General features: G+C 43.9%; 3 protein-coding genes across 6 annotated transcripts in view; 1 reads left to right on the forward strand and 2 right to left on the reverse strand.

The window, feature by feature from the left end:
- Positions 1 to 916: 916 nt before the first annotated feature.
- Positions 917 to 4,522, reverse strand: LOC147182195 (zona pellucida sperm-binding protein 3-like). The gene is made up of 10 exons (XM_086081199.1): positions 3,964 to 4,522; positions 2,950 to 3,065; positions 2,787 to 2,890; positions 2,546 to 2,720; positions 2,201 to 2,318; positions 2,040 to 2,122; positions 1,534 to 1,682; positions 1,313 to 1,468; positions 1,137 to 1,238; positions 917 to 1,080 (listed from the first exon to the last, which is right to left on the reverse strand). Exons 1-10 carry the CDS (start codon positions 4,372 to 4,374, stop codon positions 917 to 919), a joined length of 1,578 nt encoding a protein of 525 aa, XP_085937325.1. The 5' UTR covers positions 4,375 to 4,522.
- Positions 4,523 to 4,622: 100 nt separating this feature from the next.
- On the forward strand, positions 4,623 to 8,796 carry LOC147182196 (uncharacterized). The gene is made up of 4 exons (XM_086058139.1): positions 4,623 to 5,725; positions 5,797 to 6,144; positions 7,053 to 7,159; positions 7,251 to 8,796. Exons 1-4 carry the CDS (start codon positions 5,572 to 5,574, stop codon positions 7,458 to 7,460), a joined length of 819 nt encoding a protein of 272 aa, XP_085914265.1. The 5' UTR covers positions 4,623 to 5,571; the 3' UTR covers positions 7,461 to 8,796.
- Positions 8,345 to 25,694, reverse strand: part of tnrc6c1 (trinucleotide repeat containing adaptor 6C1) — a 39,947-nt gene continuing 22,597 nt past the window's right edge. For 2 of the 4 annotated variants that reach the window (XM_086058127.1, XM_086058119.1), the window contains 17 exons: positions 21,866 to 24,376; positions 20,519 to 20,716; positions 20,098 to 20,261; positions 19,935 to 20,012; positions 19,271 to 19,495; positions 18,812 to 18,952; positions 18,554 to 18,673; positions 18,332 to 18,415; positions 17,962 to 18,205; positions 17,722 to 17,883; positions 17,431 to 17,607; positions 17,166 to 17,315; positions 16,778 to 16,888; positions 16,006 to 16,224; positions 14,764 to 14,837; positions 14,533 to 14,672; positions 8,345 to 14,448 (listed from right to left, as the gene is read on the reverse strand). In XM_086058127.1, coding sequence (XP_085914253.1) covers positions 14,073 to 14,448; positions 14,533 to 14,672; positions 14,764 to 14,837; positions 16,006 to 16,224; positions 16,778 to 16,888; positions 17,166 to 17,315; positions 17,431 to 17,607; positions 17,722 to 17,883; positions 17,962 to 18,205; positions 18,332 to 18,415; positions 18,554 to 18,673; positions 18,812 to 18,952; positions 19,271 to 19,495; positions 19,935 to 20,012; positions 20,098 to 20,261; positions 20,519 to 20,716; positions 21,866 to 24,376 — 5,174 coding nt within the window. In that variant the 3' untranslated portion in view covers positions 8,345 to 14,072. The remainder of the gene's footprint in view (positions 14,449 to 14,532; positions 14,673 to 14,763; positions 14,838 to 16,005; positions 16,225 to 16,777; positions 16,889 to 17,165; positions 17,316 to 17,430; positions 17,608 to 17,721; positions 17,884 to 17,961; positions 18,206 to 18,331; positions 18,416 to 18,553; positions 18,674 to 18,811; positions 18,953 to 19,270; positions 19,496 to 19,934; positions 20,013 to 20,097; positions 20,262 to 20,518; positions 20,717 to 21,865; positions 24,377 to 25,694) is intronic. The other 2 variants (XM_086058101.1, XM_086058111.1) reach the window with 2 other exon arrangements.

A 25,694-nucleotide genomic window follows, 5' to 3' on the forward strand; every position in this document is an offset into this window, starting at 1 on the left:
CGGAAGTCCGTGGCATCTACCCCATTGGATTGAGATCCAGACTATTTGTAGGCCAGGACATTGACCTCATGTCTTTCAAGGAATGTTTTCAGTTTTTGCGTAGTGCAGTATCATCTTGAAAATGATTTCACCCTCAAACAGCCTATCAATTGACAGCATAAGTGCCCAAAATCAATGTAGAAAATTTAATAACCATCTCAATGCCTTTCCTAAGATGCAGACGGCTATCAAAGACTGGACATTTACATATTTTCTTCAGGCAGTCATGTGAGGTAGTAAAGTATTTTTACTTTGTTACTTGACATCTGATCAGAATGACCTCATAACCCAAAGAAAAAGTAGAATTCATCACTCAACCATAACTTCAATTGTCCAATGAAATTTGGCACTCAAAAGGGAAGTCAACCAAAAAAATGTTTACAATACAATTTTATGTAGCCTCACTAGGCTAAACACTCAATTCTGGTTATCGCGTTTGTGGAATATGAATCCTTCAGGGGCAACAAATACATCACTTGCTGTTGACTGAAAATGACATCACTGTTGCTCAGGAACCAACCAATCAGGGCTCACCAGTTTTCTGAAGCAGTGCTGTGATTTGTTCATTACCTGGGCCCGCGCAACTGTCATTTTCAGCAAGTGGCAAAACACCCACCCCGAGATAGATTAAAAACTGGTGGCTTAACTCATTTGTCCACAAATGCAATATTAATCAGAATACTGCGTTTGAAATTTGTAAAGAAAATATTGTGGTCAACTTCCCCTTTACCAGAATTTATATGATGAGGCTTTGCAAGCCAGAATTCATAGGGCTAATTGTAAATGCCCCATAGACAAAAAAAATAATTAATAATAATCAAAAAGCATGCCTTTTATGAGATACCATTAAAAACAGATCAATTTTAATTACATTTTATTATCTCTTTGTGTCCTTTAGAGTGGAGTTGTCAGTTTGAGCATTGGTCAAGTTGGAGACTAGGATGGCATCCGCCTCACGCCAAAGCTCAACCAGTTCAGTGGAGTTGTCATCTCGTTCATCTGGCATGGTGGGCGTCGGTTCAGGAAGGTCACTTTTGTCATCTGCGTCAGAAAAGAGATTGAGGACTACTTCTTGCCTTACAAGGCCTCTGGCGTACCTCTCTGACCCATTTCACTTGTGGAGTCAACGTAGTCTTCAGCTGTCAGGTCGTCGTCCACCTCCTCAGTGTACAGACCAGGAATTAGCCCTTTCTCTGGTTCTGTAGCGCACACACGTGCGCAACTTTAGCAGAGAAGCTCACATTGTGGAGATCATCATGCGAGCCAAACGCACCATTCAAGTAGTTGAGGCCGCTCATCCAATGGCTGCCATACAGATTCGACCTGCTGATCTTTGGGAGCATTGGAGGCAGCTGCTCGTCAGGAACAGGCCAACTATTCTGCTTGGGCAGAACCAACACAGGACCCACTTTGGCTTGCTGTTCCCACCCTGGGAAAAAAAATAAACCAGACATTTAAAGTCTAGTAAATTGCTGTTGGGACGTCGACACGTACCACTAGGAAGTCTGCTCTTGGAATGAAATTCTGGTTCAGCTGGCTTGCCGAAACCACGAGGACCCAACTTGGCAGGCTTGCTGTGATGTTGTCCAGCGTCGCTTTGACAATACCCACACAGGTAGTCGTTACCGTCAGCTGAACGCCACCTGATAAATACAACTTTCACCAGGTGTTGGCCAAGCACAGCCCACATAGAGTAAGCCAATTGTTGCTTTAATTTAGCAATAATATACAATTTTATCCATAATTTTTTTGAAATCTTAGATTATTTAAATAGTAAATTTAACATGCATTACATTGGTCAATTTATTGTAAATAATGTTCCTTATCAAAAATTTGATTACATGTAGAAAATAAACCAAATTTAAAAATGCTGATACATTTTACTTTGATGACCTCATGAATTTGTCCTTTTTAAAAATTCAATGTACCTCCAAAAGGTTTACCCAGCCCCGACTTCAACACTCACCAGCCGTAGCTACAAAATTAAAGCAAACACTTGCCTCCCGTTGACAAACGTGCACGCTTTGTTGGGTGCTTCTGTGTCATGGACGGGCACTGCGTTCATGAGGCATGTGATGTAAAGCTGCAGAAAAGGAAGCGGCCATTTTAAAGCATCAACTATTGCACATGGATATGTCAACACGTGGCAAATAACACTCACCTCTCCTCTGTCGTCATCATGGAACCTGAAGGCATCAATGACCAACTGCAGCTTGTCGTCTTGTGTCCTCACTAGGAAGCGAGACTTTGAAGGTTGAAGTTTGGAATCCAACAAGCACCTTTTGGGGGGGGGGGGGGGCATTTATAAGTCAATAAAACAATTGGCCTATTGCAGATTTTAAAAATAAATTATCTTTAAACCAGGAAATTGCCAGCAGACAGTCATTTCCTCTTTAAAACTTGTTAAGAGTTTAACCACAAGCGCAAAGACCGAGCAGATCTTTATCAAGACTCAAATATCAGCTCGACTGAAAAAAGTAGCCAGAAAAGAGTTTTTGGCACGTACCCGCTCTCAATGAAGACGTATCTGGGCACAGAGTGGATGTCCGGCTGCAGTGTGGCCACGCAGCTGCTCAGGAACACTCGCAGGCCCACGTGATGGCCCACCCTGACCGATGCCTCGATGAAAATTGGCTCGCCCAGGTAGTAAACGTTCGCACCCCTTTCATACTGCCAGTCATCTGCAAAGAAATGATCCAAGCATTATAAGGACGACGTCAAACTCGAACCGATAACTAAATGCATACTCGTCATGATTCTCAGCTTAAAGTCCAGAGTTTCCACTGCAGCTTGCGTGGACATGAAGGGGATCCAGGTGGGCGCGAGGGAAGAACTGGACAGACTGTAGCGCCTAAACACATCAACATTAGCACCGCTTCATAACATGTTGCCACACCACAATATGCTCACCTCGCATAGTGACACTCTATTGGAACGACCGCCCCGTCCATTCGGATCAGGCCATCATGAGAAGGACCGGGAGTGTAGATGAGCAGGTTGGTGTAGACCAGGGACACGTCAGTCATCTGGTGACAACATTGGTCAACCAATCAGACATTGGAGGTGACTGACATGCCAAAAAAGGTTCATTAGAGCCAAAAATAATCTTAGTTATTAATTGGTCTCTTTTCAAACATTATCACAGCCACCAACTCAATTTTCACAAAATAGTGTATTCTAGTAAAAAAGTAAAGTATTTGGGTGGTCCTAAACAATACCAAGTCCCACTCAGTAGTATTCCATGGTCATTGTCCTGACAGAACAATTTCATTTAAGTCAGTCTTTTTGAGCAGCTTTTGCTTCTTTTTTTTTTATTGATTCCTCAAACTGAAATCTTATAAATAAATCAAGCAATTTTGTTTCAGATTAACAAAAACCATGCTAGATTAATAGCATTGAATTTTTTATTGAAAAACAAAAACACAGTTTGTCTTTCATTTTGTATTTTTGATGAAAGACCAACATTTGGATAGAGATCAGGACCCATAATCTGGATAAGGGATATTGAATGAGTTTATATTGACTGTTAATTAAGTAACCCAGTTGAAGAGCATTTAGTTCTTCTGGTCATCATCACTGGCACTGTAAAGCCAGTAGATAAACACGTAAATATTAGGGATGGGAGAGTACCAGGTATTGTAATTGGGCCAATACCAGGCATTGTATTGGCAATGGCTGCTGATACTTTTACAATTAAAAACTAGTAATTGGAATAGAACGTTACTAAAGTGCTACATTGGAACACAAAATGCTCTTTAAAAATAAAATAAAAATCATAATCAAACTCTTTGGCAAATTATCCATTATGTCATTTAAGAGTAAATTAAGAGAGATTTCAGTCTTCATGGGACATTTGTTTGGTGGCGTGCTGCGGGATATTTCGAATTGAAAATGGCTGCCTTGGCTCACCAGTATGAGTCTTACCCAGTATTTAGTGCCACAGTCCAGCAGCCCAACGAGTATTCTGTACTCGTGATCGGTGGACGGCACGGCGCTGCAGTGGACGTCGTCGCGCTCCAACCCGAGGCGCACCTCGTAACTGTGGACCGGCGCCCCCACGCCAAACAGGTCGGCTTGGATCAGGATCTCCAGAGAGTCCGGGTGGCAGGTCACCCGGACCGTGTTGAGGGGCCGCCGCTGTTCCGCTGAAAGCCGCTTGGGGTCTTTGTGGCGGTAATCTGCGTGACTCTTTTTAGGGAACAGACGTTCACCGCTAGCCAGCGAGGAGGTCACAACACTTGACAAGAAGAGAACGAGGAGTAACGCCGCCATTACTGAGGGCCTCTGGACCGAAACGCCACGAAACGAGAACCTGCCAGCTTGAACAACAATCATATGGGAAACCTTTTTATTGGGCGGCCAGTCAGGTGATCTCGAATTGCACACCTGAGTTCTATTACCCACTAATGGCACACACGTGCGCACGCACACGACTACTTCACTCGATAGCTAGCCAGCTAGCTAGGAGGCGATAGATGGATGGATGGATAGATAGATAGATAGATAGATAGATAGATAGATAGATAGATAGATAGATAGATAGATAGATAGATAGATAGATAGATATGAACGAACAACTTTATTTCCTATGGAAATACGTGTGCATCAAAACTTAAGAACCGAAAGATATATTTCACTTTTCACTTTAAATTAAACCAATTATACAGTATTTGGGAGACTTGCATTTTATTGTTTTACTGTCTATTTTTTTATTTTATTGTTAGTGCAATTTTTAATTTCTATTTTTCTAATAATGATGTTTACTGCATTTTAAATGTATGCTAGCTGACCTGGATATCTCCTTTTTATTGTTTTAATTTGTACTCTTTGTTCCATATAGTTTTTTTTTTTAAATATGTGCTTTGGGCAGCGTTACTGTATTTTAAATATGCTATATAAATAAACCTTAACCTTTTTTCATTTCCATTTTTCACATAAGAATTCTAACTCTAAAATGTCTCCCCAACATCTGCCCATTTTGTGTGCTGGATTGAAGCCAGAGTTGGCAAGATTTGTCCCACAGGCCATATGTTTGACAGCCCTGGTATATAAGGAAATACACGCACTAAAAACAGTTGGGTCAAAAATAACAAACCAACCAGTAGAGGATCTGACCAATATTTACGAGTTGTTTTACACTAAAAGACCCATTTCTTGACTCAAAGTTGGGTCAAAATGACCCATAAAGTGAATTGGTCATTTTTTGATCCATAATTGAGTTACTTTTGACTCAACTGTTTTTAGAGTGCAGTATATATGAATATGAATAGACAGACAGATGGATGAAAATAAAATAGCGTGGGCCTACTAATCTTACAGTACTACTTTACTCATTCTTGAAAAATGATGACAAATTATAGCATTCTTCAAAGTAAAATGTTATTGAACCGGACGGACCAAAAACACTCCACTGTTACTGTTTAAAAAGTCCACACAATTTGCCACAAAATTGTCTTAAAAAGCGCTTCAAACAACCCAGTCAAAATATTGAAGGTACACAATAATAAGAAGAAACAGTTGCTTGCGGCGGTGATGTTTCTTCCTGCTCTGCGGCAAAGACCAACAAATAAAGTGAGCACAGGAAATGGTAGGAGGCTCATTGTGGCTGAGCTTCAGTGCAAAACGCTGAAGACCAACATGAAGACCAGCATCGTGCTCATTCTTGTCGCCGTTTGGCTCTCGAAGGGTAATAACGACGCTCATCTTAAACCCAATGTCATGATTTTTGCTCATTTAAACGTTTTTGTCTGTGTGCAGTCAATACAGATGTGACCTTCATCCAGCTGGCAGAGAAGCAATCTCTGGAGCTCTCGTGCCCGCCTCAGCAGGACCACGCTGGCCTGACAAGTCTCCACCTGTACCACCGCAGAGGCCCCGCTCAGACCACCCTACTGTCCCTGGCTCGGGGGGACGAGGACCAGCTGAGGCTGGACCCTGACTACAAGGCACGCTTGCGGCTGTCCGGAGGGCGCAACTCCTCCCGGGTCAAGGTGATCCTGTCGCACTTGGAGCGAGTGGACTCGGGGCTGTATGTGTGTGAGCGCAGAGAAAACAGCTCACAGCGTGTCTTCACCTCTCAGGTCTTCTTGCTGGTTGAACCCTCAGGTAGGAAAACAACTTCCGTACAATAGATGAGAGGAGAGTCTAAAACGTTTAATGAAAGTGTAAAAAAAAAAAGACGATGAACACACATCTTTGCCTTCTGCTAGCTCAATGCTAACACACCATGCAAAATACCATTGATGGGCTAACAAATTGCATCGATAGTCGCAGTGTTTATAACCCACTAAGCAACGATATATGGGTCGTAAGTTTGTCTGATGATGCTCGTTTGATGAATTATCATGCGAAATAACCAATTTGGGACTTTTACTTTGAAATAGCCAGTCAAGAACCCATAGGAGCAGCTAGCAGGTCTCATATCTATGTAAAAAAAAAAGTTAGCAATTAGTATGTAGTGGTCATATTTGGACATCATGTAATATGACCTAAAAAAAAAAATCCCCCCCCCCCCCCCCCCAACAAATATATGATTACATGATATTTTTCCTGTGTGGCTGGCAAATGCTAGCTAGCTTGTTTTGCTTAGATGGCTAATTGTTAGCAACATAACTGATTGATTTAAGATGAATATATTATGTGGTGCAATCAACCATCATCTAGTGCAACAATTGTAGAAAGTTTTCTATAAGATGTATGTCCTAAATTATAGATATATATATATTGTACTGCCCCCTGGTGGCCAAGGCACGTATACCAGAAGGAGCTGCTGAGTTTAATTCTAGTATATTCATTTAATTATGTTATTACTACAGTATGTTTTAATAAAGTACAATTTTATAGAGTGCTATTTTTATCAAAGTTTGGGCAAGATTGCACTATAAAATATCTATTTTTTATTATGAACTCCACTTGATCACATTGACTTGATTAAACATTATGCTTAGGCTGGCTATGAACATGTTTTATTTTTATGGGCAATTAAACGAGTGTGTTGGCGTTGTGTTGTGCAGGGCGGCCATGCCAGTGCTCTTCCAGCTACCCGCCTTTGCTCATGACCATTTTTTCAGCGACGGGCCTCCTTCTGATCATGCTCTTGTGGCTTGCCGCGGGAGATTGTGTGAGTAGGCACAAAGAACTCAAACAAAAGAAGTCAAAAGTGACTCCTTTAGTTGGTGTTATAGCGGAACATCAAGTGAAATGTGTTTTAGGTGAAGACAAGGCGGCGTCCTCCTCTCAAAGGGCCAGCTGCTGTTCCCATTTATGAGGAAATGACCAGGAAGGAGCAAAACTCCGGCGTGCCCCCGAGCAAGCAGGAAACCCTGGAGGAGGTCACTTCTCCATTGTATGCAAACACTCTCGTGAGACAAACGCAAGACAACTACTACGCCTGCCCCAGACACATCACCCTCAGAGCCTGAATGGACATCACACAATTTAGTAAGGATTTATTGGTAAAATTGATCATTATTATGGATAACTACATATTTAGTCATTAAATATGGTATTGTGATGAGAATGTGCATTGCATATTGGCATACAGTATAGTATTATATTATGTGTAGTTAGTAGAAATATTCTTAAATACTGTTTATATATTAATAATGAAATAGAGATAAGGGGGAAGAATCAGACAAGTTTACAAGTTCTTCGGACTCCTTTTTAAACATGTAGATGATCAGGTAGATTATATGTAAGCAGGTTTGTAGTATGTTTTTGTCGAATTCCATTCTTAACTTTTTTTTTTGTACTACTACTATAACTTTTACATGTTTTTTTTTGCCAGGCCTAATCTGTTGACAATTGCTTTGCCATTACTTTTCATTTTTAACCTTTTTACATTAATCACCCACAGTTTCAACAATTCGATATAATCTATAGTAAACCTTAAAGTACCACTGATTGTCACATAAAATGTGACCTCTATAATCAGCTGTGTGTGGGGCCAAATTTGAAAGAAAATTAAAAATGGCGGACTTCTGCTCTCATTTAGCTTTTTGTGTGTGTGTGTGTGTGTGTGTGTGTGTGTGTGTGTGTGTGTGTGTGTGTAGGTCTTGGGCCGTTACATATGCTGCAAACTTCTAGTATAAAATAATCTATTCTCATAGAATATACAACTTGAGCTGCTTTGTTAAAATGTTCTAGGGGGCGCTAATGAGCAATTATTTTTGCCGCAATTTTCTTGGAAGCCACCCAGAACCGGAAGAACAGACAACCTCCACAAAGAAAAGCGGCAGCCTGTTTTCGAACCTTCAGAATTGAGGCAGACATGCTGAAATTAAATTTCCACACACACACACACAAAAACAATGAGCAATTTTTTTTCTTAAACAGCCGAGAAAAAAATTGCTATTTTATTAATATCTGAAAGAAGCTCCATAGTTCATGAAAACATTTGTTTTTCGGTGCATGTCATTTGAACAATCACATTCTATGAGGAGAAAGATATACACAGAGAAAAATCAAAATAAAACAATACAAGCCACTGACTTCGTAAATCATGAAATCTCAGTACAGACATTTTTTACCCCCCCAAAAAGCAGCCCTAATTCCAAACACCCGCTGATACCATGCCCACCCCGGGAAGGAAAGAGAGAACCCCATAAAAACCTTGAGGGTAACAGGCTGGAATCCCACAGTGCTAAAGAGTGAGACGCTCATTGGTTTTTAGGAATACACAGCATGGCGATGTAACGCTAGGTCGATCGGAATCAGGGGACAAACACATCAAAATGAACAATACAGATACTGGACCCCCCCCCCCCCCCAAATAAAACCCCTGCAATAAATCAGCCACGCCAGTGTAGGCCATGAAAATCGCCATCCTCTGCTCCTCCGACACTTGTGCATAGTTTCGTGTTCCTTTACAACCAGCTCCTCGTTTTCACAAACATCCTCGCCGTGCCAACAAATGTTCCGCAAATGTACTCATCTTTTCATGAGCCACACACACACACAGAAAAAAAGAAGAGAATAATGCACGACACTCCTGATTCAGTCAGGATGGGACCTCAACTACACAGCATTTTGCATCCTATTCTTTTTTTTTTTAACAATCCACATTTTGTCTTTTGAAATGTAAAGCAATTTTAATATATAGATTATATATATATATGTATATATATATATAAAGCACTCCATATTCATTTAAAGTCCATTATTTGGTTATTACGTAACTGCTACGGATTTAGAAACGACAGGTATTATTTGCTCCTCCTTCTCCAATCCATAACTTTCAGTGCTTGGATGATTCGTAATAATATTCGCCATCAAAATGTACATTTAAAATGATGTGGAGTTGATACTCTAGAACCCTGGCCTTCCTGAGACGAGATCCACTTTTTCATGTGTGCAAGATAGTGAGCAATTGTCTTTTATTTTTTTTTCTTGTTTTTTTTCCTGTTTCGTATAAAGTAAAAAAAAAAAAAAAATCTATAGTCAACATAAAACAAACAAGCTTTCGGTTAGCTCAACAGAAAGACAGAACGAAACAACACTGTTCGATCCCAGAGTTCTTAAAGTAACACGAGAAATCGTCATTCTGTGTTGCACTTTGAAAAATGGAAGCATTTGTCCTCTTTTTTGTTGACATTTTTATCTTTTTTTTTTTTTTTAAACCCCGTTCCCCCTGACATCTCCATCGTTAAATTCTTTTGGAACTCCAGAAGGAAACAAAAGTGTTTTGTAAACTGTCAGTGGCCTGGCGGGTACAATGAAATGGGCGCGAGAGAAAGAGAAACAAAACAAAACAGGCAGGCACCTCAGACAGCAATAAGTCCTTCTACCCCCAAACATTGATGGCCACAGGTCTGTCAAATACTTTTTTTTGTCTTTTTTCTTTTTATACATCTTTTTTTTTTTGTCTTTTAAGTTTTTACGAGGTGTTTCAGGAATGGTGCCACAAAAGATATTCTTGTATGTCTGGAAGTGTCAGATGCTCAGACCTCTTCTCACACACTGAACAAAGCAAACGCTGCAAGATCTCCTCAAATCAAATATTTTTTGTTACACGAGTCCTGGAACTTTTCAGACACCTCGCAGTCTGAAAAATGGTGCAATACTCAAATACGATCCATACTCTCCTTGAATTATTGTCCACAATGAAAGCCACTAAAGGTAGATAAACATTAAAAACAAAACACACGTATTCTTTTAGTCCTTGAGTAAACACGTACACGTGAACTGTCCCCCTTCGGTACTTGTGTCATGTGGTTGGGTTTAGCTGGATGAGGACACTCAGTGCAACGCTATAGAGGCTAGAAGTCACAACAATACTGATTTTGACAAGAAACTAACTCGATGGCCGACACGCTCGCACTCACGTACAGTACAAGCAGCCCTGTGCAAACACACACACTAACACACCCACACGCGCGCGCACACACACACACAGACGTTTGTTTTGCCTTTTCAAAGTCGATCCTTTTCAACATTTCTTGAATTGGAAACAAAAAAATTACTAGAAAAAGTGTTCACATTACATTATTACATTATTGGCGCTTCTTTTGATTCAAGTATTTGTTTCCATTATTTTTGTATTTGTCTGATATGTTTATGATCTCGTCAATATTAGGGAGGGTACAAGGGGCCACATACACAGATGCCCGTGATGTGTATGAACTAGCATGTGCATATAATCAACCCGGGCATTTGTTTAAAGTAGGGGTAGGGAACCCTGTGAGATTTTTTTTTCAGCCATGTAATTTTATAAACAAATAAAACCTCTTAGAAAAGTCCCCAAAATGTTCCTAACACACAACAACAAACATTTATTCAATCATATTTTTTTTCTTTAACCTCATAATTAGAGGACTTTTATCAAAACTTGCAAAGGTCGCCCACCCGCTTTGCTTATTCAGCTCTTCTTTTTTGGGACACCCACCAATGATTGAGACGCATTCGGTTTTTGTTCCAGTCGCCACGGAGTCTGTGCAACTTTTCATCATCATTAAAAATAAAATAAAAATAAAAATAAAAAAAATAAAGTGGTGGTGAGGGTTTAATAAAAAAATCAGAGGTGCGTATTTGACCTTTGACACAAGCAGGCGGTTTGTTGTGGGGGTGCACTCAGTGCTGCGCTGCGCTGAGAATTACAGGGCACATTTGCGAACAGAGTCCCGGTCACCTGGTTCGACCGTCCCACTATCCAGTTCCTTGAATCAAGTCCAGTGTGGAGTAAACGCGTGTGCACACACGAACCAACCAAACAAATGAACAACACAGGCATTAGTGATTGTTTTGTTGGATGGCAAATCTAAAAAGTGACTCTGGAAGAGAGGGAGGGGGGGAAAAACCACACATTACAAAACTAAATTAAATCATATTTAAGACTTGGTACCGAACTTGAGACGTGTCCCTGTTCCAAGCTGGCGCCACCTTCAGGCCGGAGGCCCAAATTGCTCCAACATAAGCTTTGAGAAGGAGACAGCTTGCAGAAAAACGGGAAACGCCTCAGATTTGGAGTGCACAACTCAAAAAAAATTTTTTTTGTAGTTTTCTTTTGAGTTTATGAAAAAAAAGTTGATAAAGATCCTGTTTTTTTTTGGTTTTTATAAGAGATGTACCCGATGTGACCCATAAACAGTGCACAGACACATAACCGCCTCCTCCTCTTCCAAATGGTGATAAAAAGCAGCATGGCCGCCGCCTGCTCCCCCCAGCATGCAGCGAGGAGGCGTGGTCACATGATCGTGATATTTGGATGTCAGTTGGCACGAGACTGAAGAAAGCCCGCAAGCGCGAGTGGGCATCCAGGTGGTCTTTTTGACGGGAAGCTGCCTTGGTAGTAAAGGTGGCAAGTGGAGTGGTGACGTTTGGCAGATGGGGAGGGGGGTGTGTGGTGTGGTGATGGCTGCGAGTTGACACCTCCTTGTCCTTTGCATAGAAATGGAAGGCTGCGTCTCAGTGGAGGTGGCTCCAAGTGGAACTGAGTGCTCCCAGAGGTGAAACATAAAGCACCAGTGTGTGTCGTATGCTGAGGGAGGCGCCCCCCCCCCCCCCCACCGCCTCCACATCCTCACTGGACGGACACAGGAAGCGGGCTCATGTGTTTACAAGTCGTCCGTTTTTGAAGGGGGGGGGGGGGGGGTTAACACTGCATAAAGCAATGATAATAGAATCAGCAATGATAAAAACAGTAACAGCAAACATCAACAGTAACAGAAAGGGAATACAAAACAAAATAAAATGCCTCCATCTCAGAGTGGAAGTGGAGGTTGCTGAGGGCAGCAGTAGTAGTAATAGTAGTAGTAGTAGAATAGTAGTAGTACACTAAATACAGGTGGAGGTGAGGAGGGGAGTCGGGTGCGCTGGCGGGGGCACGATCGGGCGGGGGGGGGGGGATTTGAGGTCTGCTTGCAGAGCACGGCGCCCCGCAAGCAGGCAGGCACTCAGCGGCCACGCCAGGACGCCGGCTGGCCTCCAATGACGCGAGTACGACACGCCTCTCCAGGAAACGAGGCAAAAAAAAAAAAGTGCGAGGAAGTTGAGTTGGGGGGGGGGGGGGGGGTGGGTACTCCCTGCTGCCCCCTCCCACCATCATTACCCTTTCACGTTGCTACCATGTTCATTCTGGGCCCCCGCGGAGTGAAGTAAATCACAGCCGTGTCAAGTTTGAAGCCACTTAGCAAGTCAGTCACTTTCCATGGCAAAGTAGCTTCTCCATTTGCCATCTCGGCGTTGAAGGGTGCGGGCGAGGTGGGCGGGGCACAGTGGGCGTGGGACGCTTCTGTTAAGTGCTATGACAGACCAGGCCTTTCACATGGACTTCATTCATTTGGGCAAAATGAGACAAAAAAAAAAAAAAGACAGGCTCCTTTCATTTTGGTTTGATGCCTTCTCTCTATACACACACGGAGGCACGCACGCACACACACTCACACCTGTCGCCTGCTGAGAAGTGCTTTAAGTGAATGTCCTTGAATATCAGACAGACAAGCTTGCTACTCTCCTGAGCTCACACACACACACACAAACACACTCGCAACCAGATGTTTTTTTTTAGTGGCAGTTCTAGTCCGGGTGGTGCAGGTTGTGGTTTTGCTGTCAGTCAGTGGGGAGCGTGGACGGTACAGTCTGTGCTGGCTTATATTGCACATCGCTTGAAATGGTTGCTTTGTGACAGGGGGGGGGCACCAATTTTCTACTTCCTGTCTTGAGGTGCAGCAAAAAGGCCAAAGACCAAACTGCCAGTTGAAGTGCATCCAAGTGTTTTTGTTTCTTCCACTCATAGCATTGGTTCATTTTGCTAGCCCGTCACATCCACCACAAACACCCCCCATGAACACGTCTGAATAAAAGCATTTTTGAAATTTGTTTGCAATGGTTCAAGAAAGAAAAGAAGACGCACTAGAAAAATAAATGGCTTGAACAAGGCGAAGAGAGTTGCATCATTCCCTTTGCGAGCGTTTGTTTGTCGACGTGAGCTGTGGTTGCTTACGTTGGGCCGCAGCAGCATGTACTCTCCGCTCCGCTTTGACTGGCTCAGAGATGAGGGGTGTGCAAGGGTCCGTATGCTTCTTTACCGAGTTCCAGAGTGAGTGAGGGAAGCAGGGCGGGTACGAGGTTAAGGCCAATATTAGTGCTGAGAGTCCAGAACAGCCGAAGAGTACAACCAGCGCTCTGATTGACGTTGTTTTTTTGTTTTTGTTTTTTTACTTTGGGAATGACGCCTTCTCGCGGGTCTCTGAGGTGCAGTATGATTGCCTCTGAGAGGCAGAGGGGGATTAAGCAGAGTTCAAGATGGCAGCTGGTCAGCGCGCCGGTACACGAACACGTTTGACTCGGCGAGTTCACACGTGTAAAAAGTGTTTTTCGTAAAATGAATGAAAGACATCTTCCTGTGTCTCCAAGTGTAAAAACTCACCGCTGCGACTTTTCACTTCGCAGAACTGCAACTTCAAACAAAACAAAAAAACAAGGAGCGGAGGAAGGTGAGGAGGTGAAGCGTGGAGGTTATGGATTCCTCCCACCTCCTTCACCGTCATTGGTTACTCCATGCTGATTATCTCCATATTGATTTTGCGCCGTTGTCCTTACATAGACTCCCCGCTCAGCAGGTCTCCAGGCAGCAGCGTATTGATGGGGCTGGGACTCCCCATGACCCGAGCCTCCTCTCCACTAGGGGGCCCCCACAGGCTGGAATATTGCTGCACGCCACCCCAGAGCAGCTCTCCGCCCCCCTTTGTGCCGCCGGAGCCTCCGCCGCCGTTGTTGTTGTTGTTCCAGTGGGGCGCGTGGCCGATGGGATGGGACGCTCCGGACCCCGTCCCGCCCATCCTGGTCTGATTGCCGCCTGGAGTGGCCTGCCAGCTGGTGGTTCCGCCCAGCGACTGGCCCTGTGCAAAGAAGCGATTCACTTCCTCTTCTCCGGCAAACTCTGCCAGAATGGTGGTGTTCCCGAGCACGCACCTGGACGCAGACACAAGGACGGACAGCAATGAAAAGACTGGCATCTCCTGAGGACTCACCGCCTTGGAGTGGACTAAAACATACATGTGCAGGGACTTCTGAGCCTTGGCAGCTTCGTCTTTAGAGCTGTAGCGTACCACAGCGTTGCCCTGTGTCAGGTTGAGGTGGAATGTGATGAGCGGGCCGTGCTGCATGCACAGTGTACGCAGAGTTGAACCGTCAATCTGCCGCAGGGAGGGTGAGGTCAACGGTGCACCATAAATGCAAGCGTGTGCCAAGTGCTCACAGGCTCAGGGCATGCAGGAGTCCCCTTACCTGTGGAGTGAGATTCCTCAGCACCAACCAGCTGCTGGTCCTGGTAGAGCTGTCTGTACTCCACGTGGTGCCAGCTGCAGAAACAAAGTAGAAGATCTGTTATTCAAACATCAACACAGGTGGCCGACGGTACAGTCATGTGTTTCCATGGTTAAAATACTCCTTGTGGGTTTGGTTTCATGAGATGATCATAGCTAACACAGTAAACCTCTCCTATTTGCAGGGAATTGGGACCAGACCCAGCCACAAATGAAAAAATAAAAAAATAAAAAAAGCTTTACACTCCCCGAAAAAAAAAAAGAGAAGAAGTTTACAACTGCCCTATCACTTTAAACCACAACTATATAACAAACGAACATCTCAAAACAGTTTAAAGGGGAAGTCCAACCAAAACATTTCCATACAATAATACATTGCACGCACACAGCGTTCTAATTAATACTGCGTTTGTGGAATACAAATAAAGCAGCAAAACCCATTCGTTTTTATCAATCTCATTTCAAATTAATTTTGAAAAACGCAGTCAAGTGTGCAAATAGAGAAAAAGAAAAAAAATGGACACGTGCTGAAGATTCACCAAAACTTTCTAAAATAAAATTAGCTCAATTACTACTTTTCTATTACGCAAGGCTTGGGCAGAATCTTGTCGCATATTAAAAAAAAGTGAGTTTTTCAGTAAATAGCTGAGATGTTCCACAGCAATAAACAAAAACAGGAAAAATATTGTTAATTGCAAATCACACATGAGAAGAGTTTCACTGTAATATTTTTTTTAGTAGACATGTTTCAGGGCACTCAAGGTCCCCTTCAAACATGACAATAATAAATACACAATCAAGAATCCCATAAAAATAAAGTCGGAAAGATTAGTTTTTAGACAGGACTTAAAATTCTGCATTGTCAGTAACTCAAGAGTGATTGTGGATGTAAGTCCAAATACTTGATGAGCTAAATGGCTGAAAACTCTGGACCAAAAAGAAGATAAATAGGTTGGAAGAGTGCAGAGTACGGGATGGAACGTAGGGATGGATGTGGGCAGAGAACTGAGGTGCCAGGTTATGGAGAGACTTTAAGGTGAGGAGCAAGATCTTGAATTCAATTCTCTGTTTGAGCAATAGCCAGTTCCAGGTTGTTGGAAATCTTGCAATGAAATTAAATGATTATGAAATCTTTTATATTTTATTAGTATTATTTTTTGTATTCATTAACTATTTGTCCGGCCTTCCGTAATGTGTGACCTACCCGTGGTGTAAGAGCTGCTCCAGCCTTGGGACAGACCCAGAGAGTTGCCCCCCCAAGTTGAGGACGGCTTGGTGTTTGTGAGGCCAGGCGGAGGGCGGGAGGGGGCCGTGGAGCTGCTTCGGGGTCCCTGTGAAACCTTCCACATGTCATGGGAAAGAGAGGCCTGACTGTGGGAGATGGGACCCGGGGACCAGGTGGATTTCATCTCTGACAGTTTACCTGGATGGACAGAAAAGAGTTGTTTGACAGAGCCAAAGGAATACGCCAAGGAAAAGCTATTCAGAATCACAGGAGTACAAACATTACACTTCTGAGTTCCTTAATTTATTTACAGAATGTTTTCATGTTAACAGCTGTAAAAAGGTATAAAGGTTAGTCCTGCATTAACTATGCCTGGTACTAGATTGAGATATTCAAGCTGCTTATTCATCTTTCATGCAAATGAAAATCTTACAACAGTGCCTTCATCAGTCAAACAGAGCAGCAGGTTAAACGTCAGGGTAAAAAACAAGTTATGCTGTCCCGTTTTCCCATGCACAAGTAGAAGGGAGGGTCACCGACACCACAGGGGGTTGTGCACTGCAGGAGAGGCAAGCTGTCAGAATGGAAGCGCTAATGAGTCCTATTTAAGCAGGTGCAATGACTCGACAGGCAGGCTGGGGGTGCTCTCCGGTGAATGGTGGGGCTCACGGGTTACAGTACAGGGAGGGAAAGGATAGTATTGGTTGGCAGTTGTTTATCAACTGCAATTTGTTATCGGTGAGCCATGTACCTGTTTCGTCTGCCTCCGGGGACGACAGACTGAACGAGCTAGTGTAGGCACTGACTGACCAATCAGAGGAGGGAGGCAGAGCCTCGTTCTGAGATGAAGTGGGAGAAGAGCCTGAGCCGATGGCAGCGCACAAACAAATACACAAAAACAAATAAGGGAAAGGAGCAGAGAGAAAATGGAATCAAAGAAAAATGTGCAAGAAATGATGAGATTCAGAACAGAAGAATTAAAGAGTATAAAAAAATGACTGGTGAAGCAGTTTTGAACAGAACATGGACAGCAAAAGAGTAAAGAAGCAGACTCGCTGGTGGCAGCGCTTGCAATATTTGAATGAAAATGTAATATAAAAAAAAATAAAAATTCTCTCTTCACTAAATATGACTCTCACCTGCACTTCTGTCTCGCAGCAGGTAGCGGTTGACATCTTGGATGTTAGTGTTGATTGTGGGACCACTCGGGACACTACCCGGCGTCATGTTGGGGTCCGTCTCCGGATCGATATTCTGGAGACCCTTCCAGGGTACGCCTGGGCAGAACTCTGCAAAATGTCAAGTAAAAGTGTTTGCAAATGATTCATATTTCACAACAGTGAAAAGCAGGCATAATATACTTGTGATAGTAATGCACATTTACAGGAAGAATACGTATGATACCTGGTGGCCAGTTGATGTTTGTTCCATTGGTCATCTTGTCACTGCTACCCTTCCCCTGCCCCCAGCTGTCTGGAGGCACGAGGGGGCTGGTGGGAGACTCCGAGCTGGACATCAGGTTATAAGGGCTGTAAGAGTCATCCAGCTGAGGAGGCTTGCCAGGGGGGCCCAGGTTGGTACCTAAAATGTGGAAACTTGGGTTATCTTATAGTAGCAGTTTGCCAATTTAGCTTTTTTTAACAACAGTACAAGTCTTGTCAACGTAAAAGCTTCTCATTCTAAACTGTTCCTCACCATGTTTGCTCAGGTTGGACTCTAAGGGGGAGGAGTTGCCAGAGAGGCTATCCATCGAGTTGGGGTGCGTCCACTGTGACAGGCGCGATTGGGGCTGGGGTGGATCCTTCATAGACATGCCCACCTCCATGCAGTTTACATTCATGTTTGGATTCAGTCCGGCTGGGGAGAATGACACAATTGATTCCAATTCATTTCAAGGATTAGTGCACCCTCCCTCGTGCAAGTCCCATCACTCACAGAGAGAATAGGGGCTGTAAGTGTTTTGAGAAGACTGCGGCTCTTTGGTCTGTAGGTCAGGGAGGCCCGGAGCCTGGAGGTGGCCTGGAAATGAATCAAGGGTGGATTTGGTCCCGCCATGATGGAGGCCCGTGTGGGAGTGGGGAGGCTGCTGTTGTTGCTGCTGCTTCATTAGCAGAGCCTGGGCCAGCTGACGTTGGTGCTGTTGGATCTGCTGCTGCATGTTATTGATTGTACGTGCAACCTGGAATGATCACAGTGGGAACTTTTAAAGAATGCTTTTTTTCCCCCCACCTGGGCTGTTCGCGTAGATAGCGTGAAAACATTTTAGGAATGAAGAGAGAAAAGTGAGAGTAAAGTGTGAACTTACTTGCTGCTCTTGTTGTCGAATGGGTCCAGAAACGTTGCGCTGCGCCTGTAACATCTGCTGCTGAATTTGTAAACGCTGGTAAGCCTGCAAGTCAACCATATGCCCACTTTTAGTCTCATAGGGGAAAGAAAGAAAATGCACACTGGTGGAACTTGTAACATTAAATTAATATTGGTGAGTATAAAACTTTTAGAAAAATTTTGATGATTCAGAATGACTCACCAGTTGCAGCTGGTAGAGTTGATTCAGAAGTGTCATATGTTGAGGGTTTATTGGCGAGGTTAAAAGTGCAGGATTCAGACCAATGTTTTTTGCTGCAAACTGTAAGAGCTGTGCTTGAACCTGTGGATCAATACCATCGCATTAAAAAAAAGAAGCTTTGAAGGCATTGTGCTAATGTGTCAATGGCGGTTGTGATCTTGTTACTTGAAGTCCATTGCACCCTGCTTAGTTTGTTTTCAAGCGTTTCTATGCATCTACCTGAGGGGAGAGAAACTGAGGCACTTGAGCGCGTAGACTAGGCTGAGAGGAGCCGAGAGGCGGCACTGGCGGCTGAGGAGGCGGCTGAGGCATGGCCCGGGCTTGTGCTGCTCCACCACCAAACATTCCACTCTGCATTTGCTGAACAAACAACACGTTTAACACATTAACAGTTTTTTTTCAAAACTCTGCTTCACTTACACCACAAGCCCGACAATGGGGTTGTAAAATTAGGCCCATATATAATTACATAGGGATAATACATTCTTATCTGACAAAAAAATAAAGAAATAATCAAATTTTTAACCGCTACAGGCTTCTCGTTAAACAAATGACGAGCAGTTTGCAACAGATATGTAAACACACACTACTGTGAAATATTACAAGACAATAGAAAAAAACATGTCAGCGGGTGGTATTAGTATTAAAAGCCAGCAGTTTTGTGGTCGACTGACTCACTTTATCCATGAAGGGCGAACGGGGATCCGTGGAGGGTTCTTTGGAGAGAAGTGGAGGTCGAGGGCAGCTCATGGGTTTGTTGATGAGCCCGTTGTTGTAGTCGTGGCCAGCCATCCCCATCCCCATCCCCCGCTTGTCCAGTTCCGTCTTCTTCTCCAGCAGGGCACTCATGGCCTGGTCCAGGTTCATGTTGTTGCTCTTTAAAGCCTCCTCTGCCGGATCCCGCTAAGGAACACATCACAAGTCAGAGAAAAATATCATACACAGACAGTATTAAGGGAGATTTTTCAAATGTTTACTCGACTGATAAAAGGTTAAAGTAACACTGATTGTCACAGGATCCACCACAAGAAGATTGATGATTTATCAAATAAATTTTTCACAAGGTGCTTTTTATTTTGGTATATACTGTATAAATGGTTCTAACTTCTAAGTATACACAGCAGAAAATGAGGCAGGTATTTCTATACCAGACTTAAAAATGGTACTTTTGAGTCGAAACAAAATATTGGTAATTTCTATAAACTACAAATTAAATTAATTAAAATGTAAGTTTTCTTCTTATTTTTTTATTTTACATTTTTGTATCGAAAAAACATCGAACCGTGACACTAATGTATCAAATGGAACCGTGAATTTTGTGTATCGTCGCACCATTACTCACCGGGAAGCCCATGTCTGTCAGCTGTTTGATAAGACGATTCATGATCCAGGTATCTTCTGGCTTCCCTGGAACTTTTACCTGCAATGACAGAGCATCACAGTCAATCAATAAAACTAACAAGTACACAATTTCAGTTGGCTTGTTTCTAAATAGGTCCTCATGCCTTTTGTGGGATCTTTTTGGGCGCATTTCCCCAAGAGTTAGTGGAGTTGCTCTCCTGGGAAGCCGTGCTGTTCCACATGTCTCCGTCGTCTGTATCCCACTGACCTCCGGAGAGGATCAACTCCTCACCTCCGCCTCCCCATCCATCTTGCATAGCTTTGGGGGCTGGGGATGAAAAATGAGCATAAAAAAAAAGGCAAATGCCCTTGCTGTAGTTGCCACATTTAACGCGTCACAGTATTTGTCGGCCACTAGGGGTCAGGATAGGTTGATGAACAATATTGTGTCCTGCTTTGCTAGAAAATACTGATGACCTTGACTCATCTTGAGAGAACTCTCCAGCAAGAACAATAACACACAGTACAGTATTTCTTTATTCTTCCTGTCATTAAAAAAAAATTCACATTTGGTGAACAATTTACCGGGTTTGCAAGACGCAGCTGTCATAGCTGGGTTCCCTCTACTGTAGTTGTCTGGGTTGCCATCTCCCCAGCCCGTGGGGCCCCCAGTTAGTTTTCCCCAGGCAGATGTACCGTTGTCCATGTTGACTGTTGATTGTGTATTTTCCCCCCAAGAGCTTTCTGGTTTAGTGTGTGAGCTGGGTAGTTCTCCCCAGCCTGCTGTACACAGAAAGATTATAGATAGAACAGATTTTTCGTCAGGACCAAAGTGGTTTAATTTATTTCATTCCGTATTCCTATTTTTTGTGTTCTGAGACACAAAAAGTCACTTAACGCCTAGTTGACACAACAAATCAATTGATCTTTTATTAATTTAGCCATGCGGAGAGCATTAAACCAGTGTTAGGCTTAACGGGATGGTTGACAAGAGGTAAGGATGGCCACGCAAGTATTGGCACAGCCTGGTCAGTCTTGGCATGATAGATGCCGTATCGCCTGCGTGGCTGTAGCAGTGCCAGGCAGAGTTTAGTGCAGGAAGAGAGCGTGACCTGAAGGCTGCTTAATTTTCAATTTGACAGACCCAAGAACCATATTGATTCAAAAAATCCTTTATGGCCTTGGAATTTAAAACAATGATGAGCTTCACATTTTAAAAACACACAGCTAGCTCTGATAGTCATGAAGTGGTTTTACATTTAGCTATTGAGAGAGCATGAAGAATAAAGAGCAAAACGGCAGGGGGCATCTGTTCCAACAGGGTTGATCTCGGGACTTTCTTCAACTACTGACAAATGGCAGCCACATATAATCACACACTTCCGATATCACTCTCAAACTGTTTGTGGTGATTTTCATTTTTCACAGGGCACCATTCTTGTACTTTCTTTGGTTACCCTAAGGTTAGCGAGGCAGACATGCCAGGCAGATATGCCTGATATTGTGTAATGTGAGGCGCCTCAATGAGAGATTGGACTGCACTGCTTATCTCATTTGGATAGCTAATTAGATGTAAATCCAAAAAGGGCAAGCGAGGTCAAGATATTACCTTTAAGTCCATCAACAGCTTGGAGCTTAACAGTGGACTGCCCTAACTAACTGACCCGCTTCTGCAGTTGACACATCTACTTTAAACAGTTCATTAAAAGAGCATCTGGGAAAAAGTATAATTAATGAACCTGTAGCCATAATTAATGTTTGATCAGTAATATGTGTATTGATGGAGAATAGTAATGTTATGTTTTTACTATTTGTCTGTGCATCATTGTTCTTTAAAAGTTTTTGAACAATACATTTGGTTAGGAAAACAGAATGGGAGTTATTTCGACAAACTTCACCTATCTATACACTAAATCATTAATGCCATCTTACCTTGAGCCATCATGGGGCCCCTGTTGTGCGATGTCCCCGACTGGTGCTGCAAAACAGGATCCAAGGGTCCGCTGGTGGGTCCTGGGTTTTGGGAATTTTGGACATGATTCTGTAAAGGTGCATGTGGTCCTTGATAAGGGTGATTGTGAGAGTGGGGATGACTGCTGTTTGGGCCTATGGGGTTATTGCCTCCAGTAGTAGCTTTAGCTTGGGACATTCCTGGATTGTTTCTGTCCCACAGGTTGACAGATTTATTATAGGTAACTGGATCACCCCAGGCGGATGTCCCATCATCTATCTCCATCTTGCGTCGGATTGAGGGTGGAGACGGCTCTTCCCACCCTGTAGGTTCAGCAGAGGATTCCTGCTTACTGCCAGTCCAGCCCTGCTTGACAGAACCTGAGCCACTCCAAGAGCCGATACCTCCTCCAATGTTACCACTGGGTCCATCCTGAGATTTGCCTACCCAGCCCTGGGGAGGGCCACTGGGCCGCGGACTAACGGGCTCTCCCCAGTTCGCTTTGCCTCCAGTACCTGACATCCCTTGCCCCGATGAAGACATTCCCCAGCCTCGAGGGGTTTCCTTCCAGCCCCCTGCCTCTCCCTCCCAGGCAGAGTTGGGAAGATTCTTTTTTCTCTCTTCAGGTTCTCCCCAGTCATTTGCGGAGTTGCTCACTCCACTATTGCCCCAGCTGTGGGATGCTTTAGGTTGCTCTCCCCAGTTCTGGCTTGTTGGCTTGCTGTGAGAATCCTCCCACCCTTTTGACCTCTCTTCTCCCCAAGACTGACCACTATTCTTCGGGAGAGTGGAGGTGGGAACTCCTTTTGATAGATTTCCCCAGCCACCTGGACCACTTGGGGGCTTGATGGTGTTGGGTTGATCTCCCCAGCCAGAGCTGGGCTGTTTGCTAGCAGCTATATTTCCTCCCCAACCTGAAGCTCCCTGAGAAGCAGGCACCTCGTTTTTGCTCCCAGTGTCAGTTCTTTGCGGGAGACCCATGTTAGTATTGGAAGGCCCCTGGGAATCACTAGGACCAGTTTGAGAGTCCCAGGATTCAGTGGCAATGTCATTCTTGGTTTTAGTTTTGTCCATGTCCCACGACGTGTGCTGTCGAACAGGGGTCTGTCCCCATCCTGTATTACATAACACCCTGGGGTCAAGATCCTGGGCAGGCAACGGAGGAGCAGGGGTGTCTCTGGATAAATGATGTTTGGAGCTGGGATGTCCTTCCATGCCGTCACTGCTTCCTTCACTGGCAGCAGTTGTGTTCACAGCTCTGTTCCAAGAACTAGTTTGTGTGTCCTGGGAAGGAGAGCTGGGGCGATCCCAGCCTCCCTGGGCATCTTCGGTTTGCTTCTTGCCCCAGTCTCCGCTGGACTGTTCACCCCAGCCTCCAGGATTTCCTGACCCACTTCCACTCTGGCCCCAGCCAGATTCCCAGCCAGACAACTCTTTAGATGACGGTGCCTTGGAGTCGCCATCAATTCCCCATGCAGAAGTATTCTCTTCTCCATTGACCTGCTTGGCCCCGGACGACTGCTGACCCATTGCACCCAGGCCTGCAGATGCATTGCCCCAACTAGGCAAGTGGTGGGTGGGACTAGGTTGTTCCTGCTTATTAATGTGATTTGGTCCATCAGTTTTAAGGTTCTGAGGTTCTGAACTGAAAGACACATTCGTGGATGGGGAAGGGTGTGACTCTGATGCATCAGAAGTCATTATGCTACCCCAGGCACTGCCAATACCCGAGGAGTTACTGTTAGTGTTGGCTCCAGTATAGGTGCTGGTCTGGGAGGAGGGGGGGCCAGTAGGATTACAGAAGTTTGGTGTAGATTGAGGGGGTGAAATAACGTTGGCTCCCCCTGAGCTGCCTGCCCCTGCTGCACACGCATCATGGCCCAACACAGGCCACGCGGATGGATTAGCATTAGGGTTCAAGTTCAAGTTACAGTTGATGTTGGAGGATGATGAAGAGCCCCAACCTCTGCTGCTCCCCCCTCCCACTGGACTGTCAGTTTTCCCTTCACTGCCCACGGAGGACTGAGACGGTCCAGACCCAGAGCCCCAGCGATTGGCTGCAACCTGGCTTGAGTGCATGTTGGTTCCAGTATGATTGGCAGGGCTGAGTCCAGTGTTCGTCTTACTGCTTAGGTGGTTGACAGGGAAGTGGCCTGTCTGGCTATTGGCCCCTGTGGCCATACTTGTATTACAACACCAACCAGTATTATTACTAGTAATACTACTACCGTTACTACTGGTACTACAAGTGCTACTGCTGCTGCTGGTCAAGTGACCAGGGTCAGTCTCCAAAGAGCATCTTCCTTGAGGGGCCTTGTTCTGGCTAAGAGTAATAGAAGGCCAAGCCTCTGTGTCCTTTTGGTCAATGATCAGTTGATCACTGCAACTTGTAATAGTGGAAGTTGTAGCACTTGTGGCACTCCTGTCTCCTGGCAGGTGTCCCCAAAGGGGATTATCATACTGGGCTCCCTGGCTGCTCTGTGGGGGCAGTTCTGTATAGAAATAAATAAGCAGAACACAAAAAAAAGTGCATCAGAAAGGTGGCTGAGAAGGGGTTTCAAATTACGTACGTCATCACACCCACATATAACCTGTAATACCATGGCAACGCAACGAGCCCACTTCCATTCTTTATCACAAGTCCTTCGACAGAAAAACACGAACCATTATACAGAAGCATTGACAGTTAAACTCACATTCCCTATTGTCCGCATATTGCTTGCATCACACACAGCTTCCAAATGTTTTGAAACAAATTGAAGAATGTCAATGTTCTGTAATATACGATATACGTTTAACCAATCACATTAAAACATCTGATTAATTGGCTGTTTTCTTTTTTTTGTAAATTCCAGCTGCAATTATGTTTTGTATAAACTACAATTAACTTGGGGAGGCTTTCACCTCAGCCACAACTAAGACAATAACTCTATGAAGAGATTTTTCAATTGAAAATGTACAGTATGTGCCGATGCATAAATGGTAGGGATGCATGATATCGGTGGCCGCTAATTATTGGCAATTATCGATCAATTTGACATCATACAGATGAACCAGGTAATTAAAAAAATCTGCCAATAATAATAGACTTGCCACGTTGGTCCATCTGTTATGTTGTGGCTCAGGTTGTGCCCAACTCCTCAACCGCTCCCCTCTCCTGTCGTAGTGTCGCATATTTGTGCCGTCATAATGTGCGCGACCTCGTGTTCTCCCCAAACCGTCGCAGTTTTTTTGTTGCATTTTTAAAACATGACTGTTTTGTTTTGGCAAACTCAAGATGAGTTCATGGTTGTCTTTGAAACAGAAATATCAATAAAAAAACAGCTTCATGGTGCTTTACACAATGTATTTGTACATGTTAGACTTATAGTAGGACTTTTAAGTATATTTGCATTTAAGTTCATTTTGCAAACACTTATCGGCTATCGACATTGGCAATTACTGGTATTGGTTGAAAATAGCATTATCGTGCATCCCTAATAGATGGTAAATAGTTTCTGTATTATGATTATCACAGAAATGATCAGCGGCACTAGCTAGAAAACTGTGACATCTTTAACCTGTTTTCACCAGCAAAGCAGTCACAGTCATGACCTCAGATTGGCATAACATGACTTGCCTGTATGCTCACACGCACACAAGCGTCTCCATTTGCCTGTACAACTACTCTGACAACTCTAAGTAATACCTGTACAGTATGATTTTCTCTTGGAGTGCTTCCATTACACATTGATACAAAAAATAAGTCTGGTCTGTGCATTGGTCACCTTGATGCCACATCATCATTCATTTCTTCTGTGGCTGTTGCGA

The sequence above is a fragment of the Leptonotus elevatus genome, chromosome 1 (genome assembly GCF_054856555.1).
Source record: "Leptonotus elevatus isolate MCC_2025b chromosome 1, RoL_Lele_1.0, whole genome shotgun sequence".
In the NCBI taxonomy this organism is placed as follows: Eukaryota; Metazoa; Chordata; class Actinopteri; order Syngnathiformes; family Syngnathidae; genus Leptonotus; species Leptonotus elevatus.

Bases quoted from the DNA above. Each gene is read 5' to 3' on its own strand.
- LOC147182196 (XM_086058139.1), top strand. From the start codon at position 5,572: ATGTTTCTTCCTGCTCTGCGGCAAAGACCAACAAATAAAGTGAGCACA. The intron at 5,726-5,796 runs GTAATAACGACG...GTCTGTGTGCAG, and splicing joins CGCCGTTTGGCTCTCGAAGG to TCAATACAGATGTGACCTTC. The intron at 7,160-7,250 runs GTGAGTAGGCAC...AATGTGTTTTAG, and splicing joins GGCTTGCCGCGGGAGATTGT to GTGAAGACAAGGCGGCGTCC.
- LOC147182195 (XM_086081199.1), bottom strand. From the start codon at position 4,374: ATGATTGTTGTTCAAGCTGGCAGGTTCTCGTTTCGTGGCGTTTCGGTC. The intron at 2,891-2,949 runs GTGAGCATATTG...TGATGTGTTTAG, and splicing joins ATAGAGTGTCACTATGCGAG to GCGCTACAGTCTGTCCAGTT. The intron at 2,123-2,200 runs GTGAGTGTTATT...CCTTTTCTGCAG, and splicing joins ATGATGACGACAGAGGAGAG to CTTTACATCACATGCCTCAT.